The following is a 19,754-nucleotide window of genomic DNA, read 5'->3' as shown; positions in this document are numbered from 1 at the left end:
ACATCTGACGCTTTTTAATGGAGGTATCCCTTTTCAATTGAAGCGTATGACCGAATTCATTTAGATTGTGAGTTTGAAGAGGGGGGTGTCAACAGGGGAATGTTTTGGGTGTTCTGTGGTCTGACCCGTTTCCGCACTCATTATTGCGTTCAGTCGTGTCAGGGACTGCGATCTCTGTTTCAGCCGGGGCGTGTTCCTGTATTCATCAGGATCTTTGATGTGACCGTAGAGCTTGCCTTCTTCATCGTAGTTGTAGAGCTTAATGACTCGGCGCTTGGCCACCCTTGCCTGCTTCTCGCCTTTATCTTCTCTCTCCTCCTGAAATCTCTTTTCTTCATTTTCGTTCATGCTGTGTTCTTGGTTTGTGGGGTGTCCTTCCTCCCCCTCTGTCTCGGAATCATCTTCGGAGCTGCTCTGGCCACTGACTGCTCTGCAAACAGCATTTTCTTCCCCCATTTCTTCATTGTCCCTGAGGGGATTACTGCAGATCCCAGAAGTCTGGCTCGCCTTGGCTCTAGCATCTTGATCTTTTTCACTGGTTGTTTCCTCTTGCACACGAGATCCTGCGGATCCTGTGTCATCATCTTCAGAAGCTCCCTTCCACCTGCGCAATTCCTCTGAGCTCGGTCTCGTACTAAGCTGGGAATGATCTGTCTTGCTTACATCATTTTCTGCTGGCATTTCAAGTTTGATTTCAGCAGGCGGTGTGGATGGCCTCTCCTGTGGCACAGCTGAGAGGGGGACTGTCTTGAAATGGGTGTCTTTATTTGGAGAATGGGCATCGGCAGTGTGTGAGCCAACCACCTCGAGAACGTCTTCCACAGGGAAAACTATGTATTCTCCTTCCTCGTTTCTCTCCTCTGGTGCCGCTGCGCTTCCAAAGGAGTCTAACATCATGCGGTTTTTGGGAGAGCGCACTGGAGCAGAGCTTTCTATATCTGTGCTTCCTTTGCCTCCTTGACCTTTGGAGGGTGCTGTCTCAAGCTCTTGGTATCGAGTCGAAATGTTTTGGGAGAATTCACTCCTTCCCAAACTGGCACTGGATGGGGAGCCAGGCACACTGGTGTTTTCTGGCTTCCCATCACTTGGTTTTGAGATTGCTCTACTACTCTCAGGGTGTGGGTACAAGGTTTTTGTGCTCAAAGGTGGCTTTTTCAGTGTGGCATCAACCACGCAAGGTTCTTTTGAAACACCACCCACCCTGGGAGCACCGGAATCCTGGACATTCAGGGTGTTTGTGGTCGGAGTAACTCCCTGCTTTGCACTTCTAACCAAGAGAAGACTCTCATAGACCACTGTAGCCCCTGAGTGCTCACTATGACCCATAACTGGGTTTTCATATTGATTCGGCAGAGTGTCCAGTTTCATGTTTGAGTCACCTCTGATATTTTTTTGCGGATTCATTTTCTTACAGCATCTGTTTAAATAAGACCTGCTGAGGGCACCAAGCACAAATCCACCTAGAAAGCTAAGAGCTACCGAAACAGCGACAGCAGAAATGAAGTCTCTTTCAGAGACAGTGTCTTCATTTCTACTTGCTTCTCTCGTTCTCCTCGGTTTCACTCCTTTAACATCACGTATTTCCCCAAAATCAACTCTGTACGGAACAATTGTTCTTTGTTCTCTTTCACTAAATAAACAGTAATACAGCCCAGTGTGAAAAACCACAGGCTTCACAATCCTTAAACTTCCATCTCTCAAAACCTTAACAGGATCCCAGCTGCTGTAACTGGCATTTTTCTCCAGTCGTCCCCATGGAGTCTGCCAGTACAGAATTTGTCCTAGAAACGAAGGCAAATAAAGATCAGGTTGTCAGTTGTCATAACAAAATTGCCAAATGCCTTGTCTGAATGGGTAATCGTTATCCATATATGAGTATGTTTGAATGTGGCTTCAGCTATAGCATTCTGCAACTCACAACTGGCAGCCCACTGAAGCTCAGCAGGTGTGAGCCTGGTCAGTACCTGGATGGGAGACCTCCTGGGAAAAACTAAGGTTGCTGCTGGAAGAGGTGTTAGTGGGACCAATAGGCCAACTCAGCAATCTGTTTGTGTCCTACTGCCCCAGAATAGTGAGGGGGACACTATACTGTGAAAAGGTACTGTCTTGAGATGTAAAACCAAGGTCCTGATTCTCTGTGGTCATTAAAAATCCCAGGTTTTTTTTTTTTAAAGAATAGGGGTATTAACCCCAGTGTCCTGACCAAATTTCCCCCTAGCCTTTACCAATCATGGCCTCCTAATAATCCCCATCTATGAATTGGGTTCATCACTCTGTTTTCTTCCCCAATGATACTATCATTATCATATGATATCTATCAGTGACAGCTGATGTGTGGTGAGCATACTGGTGCACTATGGCTGCTGTTACATCATCCAGGTGAGTGCTGCACATTAGTGGTGGCAAAGGGGAGTCCCCATTACCTATTAAGCCCTTTGAGGGGAGTGTCCAGAAACGCTCTTTAAAAGTGTAAGGATTATTTTCCATTTCTCCAGCTAATTTCTCTTACCTTCCTGGCTGGCTGTCTTACATGCCAGCGTCAGGCCCCGGTCCGCTGGGAGCTGAACTGTGAGGAGGGGGGAGACCCGTAGGGGCCTGCGGCACGTCCTGCGCTCACCCCTCGGTGCGGGCGGCTGGCGGCCCTGCAGGGGCTCTCCTTGGCACCGCACTCCGTCGGGCAGCCAGGCGGGCGCCCGCACCTTCAACTCCTGCAACCTGCGGTCTTGCAACCAGGGGTTACCGCCCAGAACTACATCTGCTCCCCGCTCCCAGAGCTCTTGAAGGGCAGCAGGGGGAACGGTTCCCAGCATGTTGCAGCCCAGATTCAGCATCTGGAAGTGGAGAAAAGACCTAATATGAAATCGACGGCATACAAAAATCCCAGAAGTTCAATATCTGGCTCTAATACTGTTGCGTCTTCATTATAATTGCATTACAACTGCTTCATATCCTTCCTCCCTGGTTCTCTCTGCTTTATACTCAGTCCTTTTGTGTTTTTTTTTCTTTAGTCCACCTCTCGTTATACTGTTTATTGTCGGGTTCTGTCTGTATCCCCCCCTCTTCTTTATAAAACCAGTCCTGAGGCGTAAACACTTCACCTGAAGTTTCCCTAGGCCTTCGAATGCATCCTCGGCCACTCTGGAAATGGCGTTGTGCTCCAGGTGCAGAACAGCCAGATCTCGACACGGCCAGAGATTTCCGGAATCAATCGACATGATCCGATTGTGAGAGAGAGACAGGACCCTGAGGGAAGGTGTCCTCTTCAGTGCTGCAAATGCAAAGCTGATAATTATTCCATATTGACAATTGCACTCCTTCCCTCAGGCTGCATTCAGTTGAGGCTGGACCTCTGCTCGCTGTGCCCAGGATTAAATCTCGGGCTTTGGGTGACCGTACTTTTTCTCTCCCTGCCCCGTCGTCGTGGAATGCCCTTCCCCTGATTCTCTAAGACACAAATTCTTTGACTCCCTTCAAATCTAAACTCAAAAATCACCCTTTTACCAGGCTTATGTGCGACTGCACTGTATTCTAACCCGTATATTCTTTTACTTTTATCGTACTTTTTAAAAAGTTCTCTTGATCACTATGTACAGCATCCTTGGGTCTTATAAATAAAAGTTATGAAGATGATCTTATACAGAAGAAATATTTTACACGATCGTTCAGCTTCTGTGGAACCCGCAGAGGTTTTCCTTCCTCGTGAATTGTATTTGCGTCTAAAGAGTCCTTTGCGGACAAAAACATTAAAGAATGTCCTTGTACTGGGAGAGGTGTATTCCACAACTTTCACCAAGGCACTAGGATAGCCATTTAGAGTGATTGACACCGAGCACTAAAGACACATTTACTAGCAGTGTTAGCAATGAACTCTTGGAATAAAACATTCTTTCAGTAAAGGCAGCATGATGTGCTGCAATGAGGGAGAAAGCTTGCATTACAGATGTAATTGGAGATGTCCTTTGCTATGTGGGTGGTAATGTGGAACGATGAAGAGCGGCTTGCATTTAACGTTACATATGTCATTCAGTGGGTGACAAGACAGGGCATCCTGACATTAGCGAACGCTAATTTAAATCAAGGAGACGAAATGAAGGACTCGGCAGAATAATGAGAACCAAATGGGTTTTGGCATGGCTGAATGGATGGCTTCATTACATGCTTTTCCCTCAAGACAGAACAACTTGTTTGCTTAATTGCAAATCAAAAAGTCTGCAATGCGATAAGCAGCAGCTTGGAGTGGTTCCAAATTGTGCGCCCATCTCTTGAGAAGCTGCGCTGGAGATTCGGCTGCTCGCATTACCTTGTGGGACGCCAACCAGGCTGTTGTCTTGCAGCCATAATTCCTCCACCCCGACGAGGCTGTCAAACGCAGAGGGGGGAATGTTCATTATGGCATTGTGTCCCAGGTGCAGCTCCGTCAGCGCAGCCAGGCCCCGCCAGGGCTCGTGCTCCAAGGCCGGCAGCCGGTTCCTGCTCAGGTCGAGCACTTCCAGGTTAACGAAGCCGGCCAAAGCCCCATCTTGGATTTCGCTGATCCAGTTGCGGCTGAGGTTGAGCCTGACGGTGTGGGGCGCCAGCGGAGGGAAGTCTGACCGCAGTACGCTGGTGATCCTGTTGGAGCTGAGCTCGATGGCGGAGGCTTGGGTTGGCAGGTTGGCGGGGACCGTCTGCAAGCCCCGGGAACGGCAGTTCACCTCCGTGAAATTTCCCCCAAGCCTCTTCCATTCACAGGGAGCGAGCGAGGCTGGTGCAGTGACCCCACCAGCGGCACAAAGGAGGCACGAGAACAGGATGAGGCCAGATCTTCGCAGGGCGATGGCCTCCATATTCCTTTCTTCTAGAACAGATGTGTTTGTGAGGAGAAACCTTAATTCAAGTGCCCCATATTTGCTGTACAATACACAGTAGCCTGTTGGCTATCAGATGACAACTATCAGCTGTAAATACACATACGTAACAAAATACAGCCTCTTTTTTATAATGTGGAAATTTCAAAAATATCATGAGCTGCATTTTGTTTTGCATATTTGGAACTGATTTACTTTTGTGTAATACAGCAAACTTCAGCTCTGGAAAAATTCTTAATTCATGAATACATTTAGGTTAATGCATTGATATTTGTTTAGCTGTTGCCACAACTGCATTATCCCAGATGTCCAAGATACAGCAAACAAAGAGGTTATGACTTACCATCAGGCTCACTTTAAACAATGTAAAACCAAGAAATACACCTGCAAACTGAATTTAGCGGCTGAGATTGCCCAGGTCAGGCCGTTTCCCTCTGGGATGTGTTTTTTCCTTTTTCTTTCAGGGGTATAAAGTGCACTTTTCACATGATACTTCTTGTGTCCTGCTCCATCCTTACAGTTAAAAATTAACCTCTTTTAACATCAGTAAGTGATTAAGGAACTGTGATTCACTGTTTTCTGTACACAACGCAGTGTGTCTTGTCACCTCTTTATCTGAACACAGAACGGGAAGCAGAACCGGAAGCCGCAATTTGTGTTCTTAGACTAGAGACCTGGAATGCTGATATTGCTCGTGATTTCCAGTCTTTCAGATGCGACTACAAGACTGCTCATTTTATTGTTTTATTGACATTTTCAAATCCTACTAAACGTTTCTGTATACCTACATTTGTTAATTCATCTAGTCTAAGCATTCTTTTAAAAACGTGGACGTGCTTAGCTATATGACATACTGTTTATATATATAGCCAGCTTAGTCCCTGACATTGACCAAAAAACTATTCCAGTATAATCTAATGCTATAGTTCGCCGGCAGAGGATGGAATTGAGCAGTTTTTAACGATTCTAAGTAACCCGGTCTAGCTAGTCCCAGTTTGACCCCTAATCACAGAATATGACGGTATAGGTGTTCGCTGTATGTACGACCAGGTAAAGTTTTTTTAAAAATTATCTTTACACATGCAGTTTATTACCCGCCTTTACTCTATGTGGAAGAATTCAATAATACTGTGTAAATATTTTGTTTCATATATATTTGTATAATCCTAAAAAAGAAAAAAATGAATTGTCGTGACACAATCCATCTTAATAATAATAATAATAATAATTGCTTACACTTATATAGCGCTTTTCTCGACACTCCACTCAAAGCGCTTTACAGGTAATAGGGACTTGTAGAGTTAATGCTTATGAGACGAAGTTCTACCACTAAAAATGTAGTTCGTGATTACAGTCTCTGTGATGCATAACGCCCATGTTGTACAATCATGGCAACAGGGAGATAAAAGTCGTGGTGAGCTAGAGAGAATGCCGCAAACCACCTGCAGACCTTATCAGCTCGATAAACTATAGCTATGGAAGAAAGCGCAATGATCCAAAACACAAAACGCCCACATTGTTTCAAAAGGGGTTTGAAAAGTTTTAGAATGCAAATGCTTATATGACTTCATCGCCGTCAGCCGACTTTGTCAAAAACACAAGCAAAATGCGACTGTTCATATATTGTGCAAAACACAAAATGCGCAAAACATCTCCTCACTGCCAGTGAAGACCAACGTTTTCCGCTTGGGTTTAGCAGAAGTAATCGCACATGCTCAGTTGCAGTTTAGTGGCTGCCTGACGGCTCCTCCCAAGCGTGTGTAAGAAATTTGCAAACAGAGCGAGGATCCGTGCATCGCAGAGCGGGAGGGCTGCAGCTCCGGGACAGCTGGATCCCCGGAGAACTGGGTACAAGACGTCACCGAGGGAAAGGGACTCCATTCAGGTGAGGCACACAAAACAAAATACCGCGACTCCCGATGTGTATAATCTGGAAGATGTAAAATCCGGTTGGAGAAAAATAAAAAAAAGAACTCAGGGAAGCAGCTGACATCACTCAGAGAAGGAACCCCCGAAATGCGATCCCATTTTTAAAATCTGTTTGGCATTCCTTGATCTGAGCCTTCGCGACGGTCCATCTAAAAATATGATTGGGGTGGGGGGCTACCTTTTTTTTAATCTGTAATTGTGCAGGCTGTACGGCAGAAATGAACTGAAGTGGCATATGCGTGTAAGGACGGTGTTGTTAATTGCTGTTTTGAGATGTTCAGATCACGAAATGATTTGACTCGGAGTGTGCAGGGGGCGGTTTTCAGTACGAGACATTTGTGTGGATTAATAACAAGACGTTTCCCTTGCTGAGGATGTTAAGCTTAATAAAAGTTAAGGGATTAGCAGAGCTCAGTTTTATTGCACTACTATTATTGACCATAATGTAATCATTGTTTAAAAAGAGGTTAAGTTAGACATCCATGGAAAACGCTACAATGGCATTTAGCTTGAAGTTCGAACAGCAGCTACACCGCAGAACTTTATATTATGCATCTATAATACAACCTTAACCTTTTAAGTGCATTTTGTTGAAGTTTTCGTGGTTGCCTTCGTAGTTTGCTGGTCTTTATGTTCAATCAAAAAGATCCCGGAAAAAAAAGACCAATTAAGAGACAACTACGACTATGGAGTTGTATTTATAAAATGTTACTATCATGTTTAATCGCGTGAGCTGAAAGCTTAAATTAATGTAGTATACTGTATGTCTATAGGGACAGATTGTTTGAACCCTGGTGTTCGTCGTAAAGCAACAATCTTCAGATTGATAGAAGGTTTCAGTCCCTGTTTCGTCTTCCCAGTTAAAGATGACTCAGCGGAGGTGCTTCTATTTGTATGCGAGTGAAGAGGTTCAACAACCCAGAGAGCACTTGTGTCTAATTTAACCTCCACTAAAAATATTGTCATCATTCCCTGCAGGGGCACACAAAGACCTGGACTTATTCACTTGAAGAAAAGCGACTCTCTCTGGTATGAAAATACGTAATTTTAAGTTTTTGTTCACGCAGCTGAAAGACAGTCCTGAAATAGATTTCAGATGTTCTAAACGGAGCAGGTTTACGCCTACGCTGTAATTTCTTAATGAGGTTTGGAGTTCATTAACGCCCGGTTAAAAAATGAAACTCGCACTGTCCTGCCTTCACTGAAATATTCCCTTTTTTGCACGATCTCTCAAAGGAAGTGTGTGGGTAGTTAGAATTTGTATACAGTATGAAGTTTTATATCCGTAGATGACATGGTCATATGAGGAAAACTAAACGAGGTTATGTGCATAACTCTAGTAATATGACTCACATTTGTTCTTTTTCTTCAAAGAAACGAATCTTACTCGTGCAATGGCCCTCGGGCAAGCTGGTGGTATGAGGGGATGTTTTAAAACCTATTCTCAAAAGTTTCTCCCACAAGGAAAAGCAGGAAAGACCAGACACAAATGTAGTTGTTTTGATGATGTAACAGCGAGGTGTGGTTGCCATTCAGTCCGTCAGCTGTGAGAGATTAGTATTATAGCAGTGGATAACTACAACAAAAAACATGGATGATTCATTTTTCGAAACTTTGTTTTGTGTAGCTATTGTGGCAGGACTAGAAACAAGGGCATTTAGCCATTTAACTGGAGAATGTTTTGATTTATAATCATTTTTGCTTCCTAGTTTATTCTTGTTTAGCTAGAATGACGGTTAAATACTGCGTTCTCTGTCAAGTTACACAGTAGAAACTGCTGTGTGTAATGATATCACTTGCATCTAGTAACACACTAAAAACATTTGCATTGAAGAGATTAGTGCATCTGTATATTTGATATATTAACATCCCCAGATGCACTGTGCACAAGTTGTGCGATCAGTCTGCCATTTTTATCCTTTTTAACTGATGTTTGTTTTGTCAGTTAAGTTCACTAACTTTACTCTTTCCTAATTAAAGTGATTGAGGCTACACCACTTCTCAGTTATTTTTTTTAACCTCTGGGGTAACTAATAAGTGACTACACTGTAGCAGATATACAGATTCTGTTGTCATTTCTCAGTCGTTAAGAGGAAAAAAGAAGTATGAAATACATTTAAGCAATTGTTTGAATTCTGAATGAAAAAAAACCCGTCTTGTCACCATTGAAGCTCTCTGACTTCCATCCATCCATTTTAGAACTGCTTCTTCCAGCTCATGGCCACTGGAGCCTAATCCAGCAAGCAACAGGTGTAAGGGGGTATACACACTGGACGGGATACCGGTCCATCACAGGACATACACACTCACACCAGGGCCAAGTGTCTTCTCTTTGGCCTGTGGGAGAAAACTGGAGCACCCAGAGGAAACCCCACATAAACATGGGGGAGCACACAAAACCCACACAGATAGCACCCCAGGTCTGGACTTGAATCCTGGACCCCCGCACTGCGAGGCTGCAATGCTAAGCATCTCACCGCACCGCCGTGCTGTTTATGTGACTTGAAACCACAAAATCAATACAACTTTTTTTTTCTCCATGATCCGGTTTGCCTACATGCCCAAGTACCGTTTTCCACCCTCCCACAAACTCTTTGCGTGAAGTGTCTGCTCATCTCCGTTTAAAAGGCACTTTCTGTAGCAAAGCACATTCCCGATTGTATGTACAGTACTGTTACCCATGGGATTGTGATGTACAAGCGTTCAGTTTAATAGTTGTCATCTCGGATAAGTGTCAGGCGGTTAAATAAATATAAACCACCAGGCATCAAGTCTCTCTATGCTGCATGCTAATTTCTGTTAATTTATTTTAATTTTACACGTGGAGGCTGTCAGCAGGACCGCACAGTTGTTCTTTAAAGAAAAAAAGAGTCCTGGCGGGGCGCTTCTGAGGATGTGGGCCGTACAAAAAAAAAAAACAGCGCTGTGGGGCGAGAGGCGGCCGTACGGCTTGCTGTGTGCCGCCGAGGCGCGGCTATAGGGAGGCTGCGCCTGCGCCGCGTCCCGAACCCCCGCTTCGCCGTCCCCGGAGAGCCACCTGTCTATCAGCGATCCTGCCGGTGCCCTCACCTGGAACGGGAGGCGACAGAGGGAAACAGAGTGGCGCTGCTGCCTTCACGCCTGTGTTCTGGCTGAAAGCTCCGGGCCATCTGCCACCGCTTTCTCCGACAGCGCTGCTTTCATTTGCCCCTTTTAATTTGTGTTTTTCCTTGGTAAGAAGTTTACCCCTCCCCCTTCTCTCCTCGCCACAATCTGGGTTTTAATACCGTTCTTTATTTAGTGCCTTACCTAGGTACATTGTATAATAAGGACTAAGGCTCTCCTGCAGTGGATTTGCGGTTAGAGAAGCAATGGAAGCACCCTCTGCTTTTCCAGTAATTAGAACGGCACTCTCTCCCTTCTGTTTGTTTTGAATTTTGCAAGATAGATTTTATTTTGTTTACGAAATACCCCTCCCACAACACCTTAAGGTTGCCATGTCAATAAAAAGTGCTCAAACCATTGCTCATACTTGAGCTGGGATATTTTGTGAGTTTTCAATTGACTTGGGCAAATGTCTATTTTCTGCTTTTTAGTGGATAGGAAAAAAATGGTGCCTATTGATTGCAGCCTTCATTGGATCTTTATCTAAAGTAGTTAGTCAGATTATATTTTTAGCATTTTGTGATAAAATGAATGGAAATGTACAGTGCAGCATGTACCACACTCTTTTATCTTACTACTGCAGGAATATTTGAATGGAATTGTTGTTCTGCTCCATAGAAAGATCCCTGTGTCTGTACTGTACTGCTCTGCTAGTTCAATGCATTAAATCGAAATGAAGAAAAGTGACTTGCGTATGGAGGCTCCAAAATATGGGATTTGGTTGCAAGTACTCTGCCGAAAAACAGAAAATCCAGGAAAGGGGGAATCTAATTTTTTCCTGATTATTTGGCTGTCCAAAAAAGTCACCTTAAATGAACTTGCTGTAGGAGATAGTGGTGTGTTAAGGTTGTGGTGTGTGATATAGTGTCCGTATAAGTTAGCACAAATTGACACAAACACAGGAAACTTTGTGTTTTGGTCATTCTCGGAAATTAAACTGAAGCCCCTATGACACATATGATGCGAACTGACGCCCATATGACACGAACAGCATGAATGCCTGAATGAAGCTGATAAGACGCTCGAGAGTTTCATTTGGCAGAGCATGCTGGCATGTAGGTGTGTGCAGCTTATCTCAGGGTAAATCTTCGACTTGAGAAACATTTTACAGTTTTTCTTATGCACAGCTGACATATAATTAGGTGGATCTTGAGGCTAGTTTACTTAACATGTTTTCTATATTTTTTTTTCATATGTGGCTGCCTGTCCTGATGTTGCACTTCAACAAAATGCCAACATCAACAGATCCTCAGTTGGCAGTGCTGTTTTCGTCTATGGGCATCACATTTTATTCTGTCTGTCCTTGCAGAATAAAATCAGCATTGGTGAAAAGTTCGAGTGAAATGCAGAAATCCAGTGTTGAGGGTCAGTGTTAATTATTAAACAGCTGGTATGCTCTCTGAGTAAACAGTTAGGGGCAGAGATGGTAACTGAGGATTGTTCTTCACTATCGGTCAGATAATCAGTGTATTTCTGGTAATTGGTTCTAAAAGAATCCCGCTTCTGTAGTTGAAGCATTATAAGACTGTAAAAAGACAGTTATAAAGTTTTCTTGAAGTAAAGTAAGTTTTTGCTGTCTGTATTGTATATAATGAAGCAAATGGGAAAGGGTATTGGACATAATTTCCATTCTTTCATGGTTTAAATCACAGCTGCGGTTAACTGGCAGTTTCCATATCTCTGGGAGCACTGATGGTTTCCAGATCTAATTCCATGTTGCTGTTTTTTCTGTCCTTCGACAACCAAGTATCTTTCTTCCTACAATAATATTGCGCAAACAATAACAAGATTAGGGCCTTGCCTGTTTTATCCCATGAAGGAATCTCCTTGACAACATGGTTTGGTTGCTAGAGACTAATTGCAACAGAACTAATTTACGGAGTGCTCTCTCGAGTGAGGCCAGGTCAGCCAGAAGAGCATCAGGTTGAAGCCAGAACTCTTGGCGACATTTGAATTATTTGAAATTTGAAGGCACCACCTTTACATTTTTTAAAGAATTAGAGGTAAAAGATTAAAGTCCATCACCTTGGAACAAGCAATAGAGCTAACAGGTTGTACATGCATGTGGTGGTTTGCCCTTAATTTTCACAAAACATTTGTAGAACTTGACACATCCAATGTTTGAGTAGAATACTAACTCATGAAGTCCCAGAGTGGAATAGTTAGGGGACTTTTCCATTCCTGTACTACAGCAATTACAAAGCTGTAGAACATTTTCTGACTTCTGTTTTTGTTTACTTTTTTTCTTTTGTGAGGTGTGCTTCACATTTGGAACTGTTTGTGAATTTATCTTTCAGTAAAACTTTTTGTGCAGATCTGCTGTCGAAAATATATTTTTAGTCATGCTGAGACAGTCCGGTCTTGTGATATGTGCTCCTGTAGTGTTTTTTCTTTCAATCTGACGTGCTTTTCACACCTAAGAAGCCTAGACAAAAAAATGCCTTTATTGAGTGTTTTAGGTAAATCAGATATACAAGACCAACATCTACTGCAACCTGACACCAACACAATACCTCTTTTGAACTGTAGTCATGTGTATCAAAGCAAGTAATGATTTGCAAGAACACACTACTGTAACAGATACTCTACCATGTGCACATGTGTTTTAGAAAAGGTAACACTCAAAGAATGAATTTTGTATAACCAGTACATTGTAGTTACAAGGTTATTGAGCACAAAATCAAATGAAAGGTATGCTGTATGCTGCATCTGTATTTGGATAATTCTGGTTAATCTTTTTCCACCATGATTTGCTCTTTGTAGAGAAACAGGCTCTGTGAGTGCAATGTCAAGCCATTGTGACCTTAAGAAGAGCACTCTCTGTGATTATCTTGGGTTTAAATTGCTTCTGTCTGGAAGTGATAGCGTTTTGAAGATGGATAGGGAATTCTCCAGCCTCAATATTATGATGATTAGCCCTGTCTCTAATAGTGTCAGTCTCCAAGGTTATACCCAAATTACAGGCGATAGATCTATGACAATAAAATTATGTCAAAGCCGTTCTGGCATTCTGATGTCTGCAAATGCGCGAGCATCTACATTACAGCCAGGTTAACTCTGTGTGTGACTGGGACTTGCTTAGTGCTGCTTGCGTTTTTTAAAAAGAATAGATGGCACCTGCGGTAATCAATTTTTTGGTTGTTGTTGTCATCCCTTTGTTTTGAAAACCCCTCCCGGGTAGCAGTAAGAGTGTCCTGGCTCAGTTCCAGTTCAAGTTGTTTCCCTCCTGCTGGCACAAGTTTCTGCCTCCATTTAATTGGTCACCTGAATGACCTCCTTTCTGCCTTGTCTCCTGTGCAGTGAGCTACTGTCACATAACAGGGGGTCCCCTGCCCACATGTAAGTACACTGGGATCCTGTTTGATGAAATGTAGCAAGCTCCTTATAAGTAAACAAAGAAGCAACATTCCATTGAGTCGTACTTATCAACAATCTCACAAAATATCCTCCTTCGATGCAAGTGTTTTAAGGGATGTCACTAATGAAACACATTTTCGCCTGATGTTTCTAGTCAGACCATTGGTCCTCCTTCTCGTTTGGAACAGAACCCATTGTTTAGTTTAATTCCCACAGGTGTGATAGTTTCCCTTGCCTGCTGTGTTTCAGGCTGCAGTATGTTCTCATCAGTGAAGGCCTACGAGAACCAACAGTATTCCTCTCTGAAGAAACAGTGCCAACAGAGTGGAGGGCTGTTTGAGGACCCCCTATTCCCTGCTGTTGATGAGTCACTCTTCTACCAGGGCAACAGGATTGGCAGAGTGCACTGGAAAAGGCCTAAGGTAAGGCGTTTTAAGACACACCCCCCCACCCCCCACCCCCGCGGAGACAAATACACAGATATGTGCTGAGTCACAGCATGTGTGAATGTAAATGTGTAAATAAGCACTTTCAGTTAAATGATACAAATTTCATGTTTTCAAGCTTTGCAAAGAAGTACAGCCCAAGGCATGAAGACAAATTGTCTTTTAAATGTGCAATAGAAGTATTTTGGGAAATCACTGGACAGATATGTCAAACACTGTACAACCTATAGTTCAGAGACTTACCCACCAAGCTACTCTGCCCCCAGCTTTTGCAAAAGTGCAGTTTGTGAATCTGGATCTTGCCAGACTACCAACTACAAAGATAATTTCTGCAGAATTTAAGATACAGAGTAAATCACGGTGTCTTGTGTGTGGGTTTCATAAACATGCAGCACGCCTTGTCTGATTTAAGTACATGATTAATGGGCATCTGGATCAATCAGACGTTTTCAGAGTTGCAGATAACGGCTGTCTGGAGAAATTCAAGATGGCATAGAAAAAGTAAAGCTCAAGGGACCAAAACATTAGACTAATTGCTGGAACTAGAAACTTGGCAAATACTGAGAGGGTCAAAGTCAATTTCTCATTTGTGGTCTCAGCTGTAAGTTTAACTTTCTGAAAGTTTAAGCGCTACAGAATCTAAAGCAGCATTAAAATAAAAGAAGCCTCTTTGAAACTAGAAACCTTCAATTAAAATGCAGGAGTTAAATTCAACATTTCGTTAGCCACAGAGTATAGACTCAAACACAGAGCACCTTGTGGTCGTCCCTTCCATAACAATGAGATATGGTCTGTACAGAAGTTTATCTTTCTTGCCAGAGAAACAGGTCTGAGTTTAGTTTAACTCTTTCTCTGTTTATTTATCCTGCTTGAAGTAGATGTTAACACAACTGCATGCAGGTACTGTAGATGATAGTGTACATTGAGAAATGATTGGCAGGTGTGATCCACCTATAGAGGCATCGCGTTCCTCTGCATTTCAGGCAAAGTCCATACCAGAGAGCTAGAGGAGAGCCTTCATTCATTTGGTGAAACTAGGATTAAGAAAGAGCAATGGGAGATTTCATACAAAAAGTGGAACAAGACAGACCCTGCTCCCTTAACCCAGCTTTATGCTACAGGCTTCTCATTAGGGTTTGTAAAATGGTATGTAGGGTACTGTGTACAGTATATTAGTCTATATTTCCTCCATAGAGAGTCCACCATTGTGAAGTGTGACAGATTCTTTGAGGTGGTTTTGTACAGCTGTTCCCCAAGGCAGGGTGTGACTCAATGCATCTCGCACTGCAACTCTACCATGTCTCTCGGTGACGTGACTGGGTTGCTCACAGTGGGGAGGTTAATGGAAATTCAGGGATATTTGGAGCTCTGGGAATCCTCAGGTTCACAGTCTGTCTTCACTTACGTGTGTCAGCTCTGTGCCATTAATTCACAGAACCAGGGAACTGAAAGTATTCCTTTCTAGTCTTTAGGTGGCTCAGAGTGCTTGTTGTAATTATTAGGCCATGAAGACATTTTGCGAATACAGTCTTCAGAGAAGCAGCTTGATATCGGGACAGATCACGTTCTTTGACACATGGTGCTGTTTTTAAAGTACATGGAACCACTGTGTTTCATTGAAGGACAGAATGACATTTGACCAGATTCAAAGAACTCCAAAACCCTCTCATGTAACTGTTTTTTTTGTGAACTGAATGGCTTACCATTAGACACATTTGAAGGTATTTTTTAATCATATGATATGTGCAAATGAACAATTTTATAGTTTCATTTTCACTGCATAGTCCTTCAAGTCTTGGACAGTAAGCATGTTTATATATTATCAAGACATGTTTTCAATTAGTTTTAATGAAAATTCAATTAGGCCTCTACTTCCTCCATTATCTTAGTTACTTTTCATTCACTGTAATGTCTCTCTTGTGCATGAAAGTATTCTTGAAATGGGAGTTTTTTGTGGTCAAGCTTCACTCAGAATTAAGAACATAAATTATGCATAAGCAATGCACTCTGGCTCTCTACCACATCCGATAGGTATTAAATTAAAACAGAAGGAGGCCTGTATCGATACCTCTCTCTCTCACATGACGTGTACTAAACCAAGGCAACAAAAAACAAACTTATAATCTTCCATTTCATCGTTCTCTCTTTCACTTATTCTTTCAAACAGGTGTTGGTTTGATTTAGTGCTTTGCCTAATGCAAGCTGTGATTTTCTAAGTTCAATCCTGCCAGACATGATGTTTCAAATAATAGTTATGGGAATGTGTGGGCACATATGTTGAGTACTAAAGCTATTTTTTGTGATTAAGCATGCAGTGGGGTCTCAGATGTCTCAGTCCATCGCTATGGAGTGATATATGATAAATGCCACTCAGTTTGTGTGGGTTGCAATCTCAAAGAAAATTGCATTAGAGCCTCAGAAAAAAAGGTTTAAAGTGTTGTGCAAGTTTAGGGTTTTATTGTGCTCAGAATACGAATTACTTGAAGAAGACATTAGCACTAGTCATGTAGTGAATGTTCTTTAATGCAGATGGGTACTATTATTCTTGGGGAAGGGTCAGACTGAAAAAAAGAGATTTGTGTGCCCTGATATTATTTTTGTGAAGGATTATTTTAAAATCTGAATAATAACAATAGGACATTTTCAGGGGGCTGGTCACTCCAACGGCCTTGAGAAAATGAGCTAGTGGCCTTCCTCCTGTTCTCTGGGTGGGATTAAAAGTTATATTTGTGATTCCGTAGGTCTGAGTCAGCAGATTACTGACCTTTTACTGCCCAGGCTTCTCTTCATTCAGAACATGCAATTCTTTAGGTTCAATAAGGGTGCTCAGAAACACAGAAGGCAATAATGTGTTTTAGTCAAGAACAGACTGTATCTCATTATAGTTCAGTGTTGCAGATTTTCACTATCAGTCAACATAAAAGGACCCTGACTGTGAAGCAGAATATGGTTTAGGTTGTAAAAGAGCAATGTATAAAAGGTTTCATACAGTAGATGCATCCTGGAAACCCTGGATTTGTATGGGGAAATAATCATTATGGGATGCTCACATGATATTGGAGTTGCATGCTGCAGTTCGCATTCATTTTTCATTTTAATTCTTGTTTTATTGATTGTTTTGTTTATGGGATTATTGATTGTCTGTCTAATCAAAAATCATTATCTGTGCATTTGATATAAATAAATGTAGCTGACTGTTTGCCGCATAGAATATCATTTATCTAATCATTTATGATGGAAATAAATCACCTGATTCAACTGGCTCTCTAACAGTTCTTGTCTGAACTCCAGAGCAACTTATCACAGGCATAAGTTGAGCCTTGGTAGAGAGAATGCAGATACCGTGAAACAGTTTTCTGTCTGGCCAAATAGCGTGAGGCTAAGAAGATATGAAGATATGTTTTGATTCTAATGTGCTATGTGCAATAAAACACAATCATGTGAGTTTAGAAGAGAATTAATACGACCAGGGCAGAATTATTGGTTTCATCAGTTAATGCAGCCCTGAGAATCTTATTTCTCTAAAGTAATTTTTGTAGTGGGAATGGGCAAATGGGTATTGTATGGATCCCACCAGTCCAACAGTTGGTGATGCTGGGTTTGGGGGTGCCTTCATTCTTAAGTATAAAGCCTTTGTGTTGTACCAGTTTTCACATACTACTGTGAATTTTGTAAGGATTCGCATGTTTAGATAAGGTTTCATCTACTGGATTGAGTTCTGATTGAGCAATGTTGTTAAATCATGTATTGTATCATAGTACAGTATTCTACTGGTGTTGACTTATATGTTTATGAGCTCTTGATATGCAAGATAAATTCCCTTTTGGGCAATAAAGATTAATTCAGTTCAATTTTAACCATTCTTAGGGCAGAGAGAGATAAAGAAATGGGTGCTTTTGCTCATCTTGGCCAGATTTTGAATGAGATTGTGAGCTCTCAGCCACAAACTCACAGGGTAAACTTGCCACTGGAAAGGAAATCTCACTCCCTGTAGCAGACACAACAAGGCCAAGTGTTTTGCCAACACATATGATTCAAATTATTAAAATCTAAGCTCCAACAAAAGCAAAACGAGTTTGTTTTTGAAACATTTTGTTTAAGGCAGATTCATGGCACACTTTCAGCTAAAACAGCAATGTTTCATAGCTATGCAGGTGTGAATAGATTTGAACTAAGTAATTAGTAATTAAATTCTCTTTGATTAGATTTATGTCCTCTGAATGTAATGTCACTCTGGTATAGTAGTTAACATGTTTTGTTATTATGTTGTAGAAAAGCTAGGATTAAACCTGTGGTGTTTTCAAGATTACATAAGAGTTCTCTCTATGAGCTCTTTTTTTCCCTCTGCATACTGCAGTGTGTTCCTGTGTCTCTGAGCAGCAGAAGTCACAAATCGGAACGTTACTGACTCATTTCCGGGTATCAAAGCCAGAGAAGGATCTGAAGTGAAATAGCAGCTAGAGAAGAGAGAACCAAAACAGAAACAAGGTTGTTGCTGTTTTTAAATTGTATTTCTATTCTTTCTTCTGGGGAAGAGATCTAGGATTCCTCTGGAACAGGTTTCGCTCATTAAGAGTGGGTTATCCCTTGTGCTGTGGGACAGATATTTCATTATCTCAATCCTTTTTTTGTGAGATTAAAAATACTGTTAGAAATAAGAATTCACAGGTTGTTAAAGTGCAGAAGAAGAACTGCTACTTTAATCGCTCCAGCTGAGCCACCATGTTTTGCAGATTTTATGTTGCTTTCGGACTTGTTTGTAGGACTTAAAAATCTCTGATAGTGGGAGAACGCAACTACCTTTAAAAAGGAAAGGAAACTAAAAGTTGAAAAATAAGCCTGATTTCACGGCTGCCAGTGTGATTCTGCTGCAATGTTCATGGTACTTCATAGCAGCCAATAACAGGTTCTGAAACACTAAAGATTATTGCTCAGTAAAATGCAACTGGCTTTGCATTTTATTTTGACGGCACCTTTAGTTCTACAGTGCTTTCAGATTTCACATGGAGTACAACACAACACAAATACATTTTTAGTTAGTACTTTTCGGGCCTTAGCATTTTAGAAACCTAAAAACAAGGTATATGCAAAGACAAACCCAGTTCCAGTTCATTTGTTTTAAAAGCAAAAAGACAGGTTCTCAATTAGGTTTTAAAACATTCAAGTCTTGTGTAAGAGTGTTTCATATTACAAATAATGAAAATCACATACAGTAGTTAACACAGTGTTACAGTATATAGGGGTGGTGATAGCAGGGCACTTTGTTAGGGTTTAGTATTTAAACTAATATGAAAGGTAAACTTTAGTTTAATCTCAATGTATTCTGTACTTTTTATGACATTTATGTAGCTATATTCATGAAACATGGGTGTGGTAAGATTATCTACAAAATGAATATTTGCAGAGGGTTTGAGAAGAATAACCAGTCTGATTGGTTCTTGAGGCAAGGAGACATTATGAAAGGCTTAAATACCTATTAACCCTTCTAATATATGGTGTACCAACTGAACATAATTTAAGGAGAAATGGTTTGCAAAGCCAGGGAAAGTGGCTCCTGGAGACATTTGTTGGACAGGAGACCAGTGTGTATAATTTTATAATTGTATAATTTTAGAATAAATGTAATAAAACCTTCTTGTGTAAAACTTTAATCTTGACACGTTTTGCAGGATATATAAAGCAGGTTATTTGTTTTGTTGCAGATGGCTTTCAGTTCAAAATCACCTGCTTGCAATAGCACAGGAGGATTCAAAACAAAAGGTCATGATACAATTGGGTGACGCAAATGATCATCAGGAAACACAGATCTGGACGATCTGATCTGGACGACATGATGGCATGATGGGACAGCTGGGTGCAATTTCGATATTCACCCAGTGTCGCATCCCTTACCAAGAAAAAGCAGCTGTCTGCCAGTATATAGATTTTTGCATAATTATACGGAACAAAGGACTAGTGTTCTGGGAGTTGAGGTAACTGTATAAACAGAGCAGTGTTCTGTTTTTTATTTGATTTGTGCATTGCAGCTTCT

General features: G+C 41.7%; 2 protein-coding genes across 2 annotated transcripts in view; one reads left to right on the top strand and one right to left on the bottom strand.

Moving 5' to 3' along the window:
• Positions 1–60: 60 nt before the first annotated feature.
• On the bottom strand, positions 61–4,826 carry LOC148830443 (uncharacterized). Its single transcript, XM_088922443.1, has 4 exons — positions 4,301–4,826; positions 3,099–3,268; positions 2,510–2,831; positions 61–1,781 (listed from the first exon to the last, which is right to left on the bottom strand). The coding sequence occupies exons 1-4, from the start codon at positions 4,824–4,826 to the stop codon at positions 61–63; spliced, it is 2,739 nt and encodes a 912-aa protein (XP_088778569.1).
• A 1,785-nt stretch (positions 4,827–6,611) lies between these two features.
• The window catches only part of LOC148830441 (calpain-5-like), a 37,547-nt gene continuing 24,404 nt past the window's right edge, over positions 6,612–19,754 (top strand). The window contains exons 1-2 of the mRNA XM_088922376.1: positions 6,612–6,732; positions 13,527–13,699. Coding sequence (XP_088778502.1) covers positions 13,535–13,699 — 165 coding nt within the window. The 5' untranslated portion in view covers positions 6,612–6,732; positions 13,527–13,534. The remainder of the gene's footprint in view (positions 6,733–13,526; positions 13,700–19,754) is intronic.

Source organism: Atractosteus spatula, chromosome 7 (assembly GCF_055471065.1).
Source record: "Atractosteus spatula isolate fAtrSpa1 chromosome 7, fAtrSpa1.hap1, whole genome shotgun sequence".
NCBI classification, from domain to species: Eukaryota; Metazoa; Chordata; class Actinopteri; order Semionotiformes; family Lepisosteidae; genus Atractosteus; species Atractosteus spatula.
This window is presented reverse-complemented; position numbering and strand designations above follow the sequence as displayed.

What these genes read in the sequence shown, in the direction of transcription:
- LOC148830443 (XM_088922443.1), bottom strand. Translation starts at nt 4,826, where the DNA reads ATGGAGGCCATCGCCCTGCGAAGATCTGGCCTCATCCTGTTCTCGTGC. An exon ending in AAGGCCTAGGGAAACTTCAG is followed by an intron (nt 2,832 to 3,098) that starts GTGAAGTGTTTA and finishes CTCCACTTCCAG; the next exon opens with ATGCTGAATCTGGGCTGCAA. An exon ending in TAAGACAGCCAGCCAGGAAG is followed by an intron (nt 1,782 to 2,509) that starts GTAAGAGAAATT and finishes CTTCGTTTCTAG; the next exon opens with GACAAATTCTGTACTGGCAG.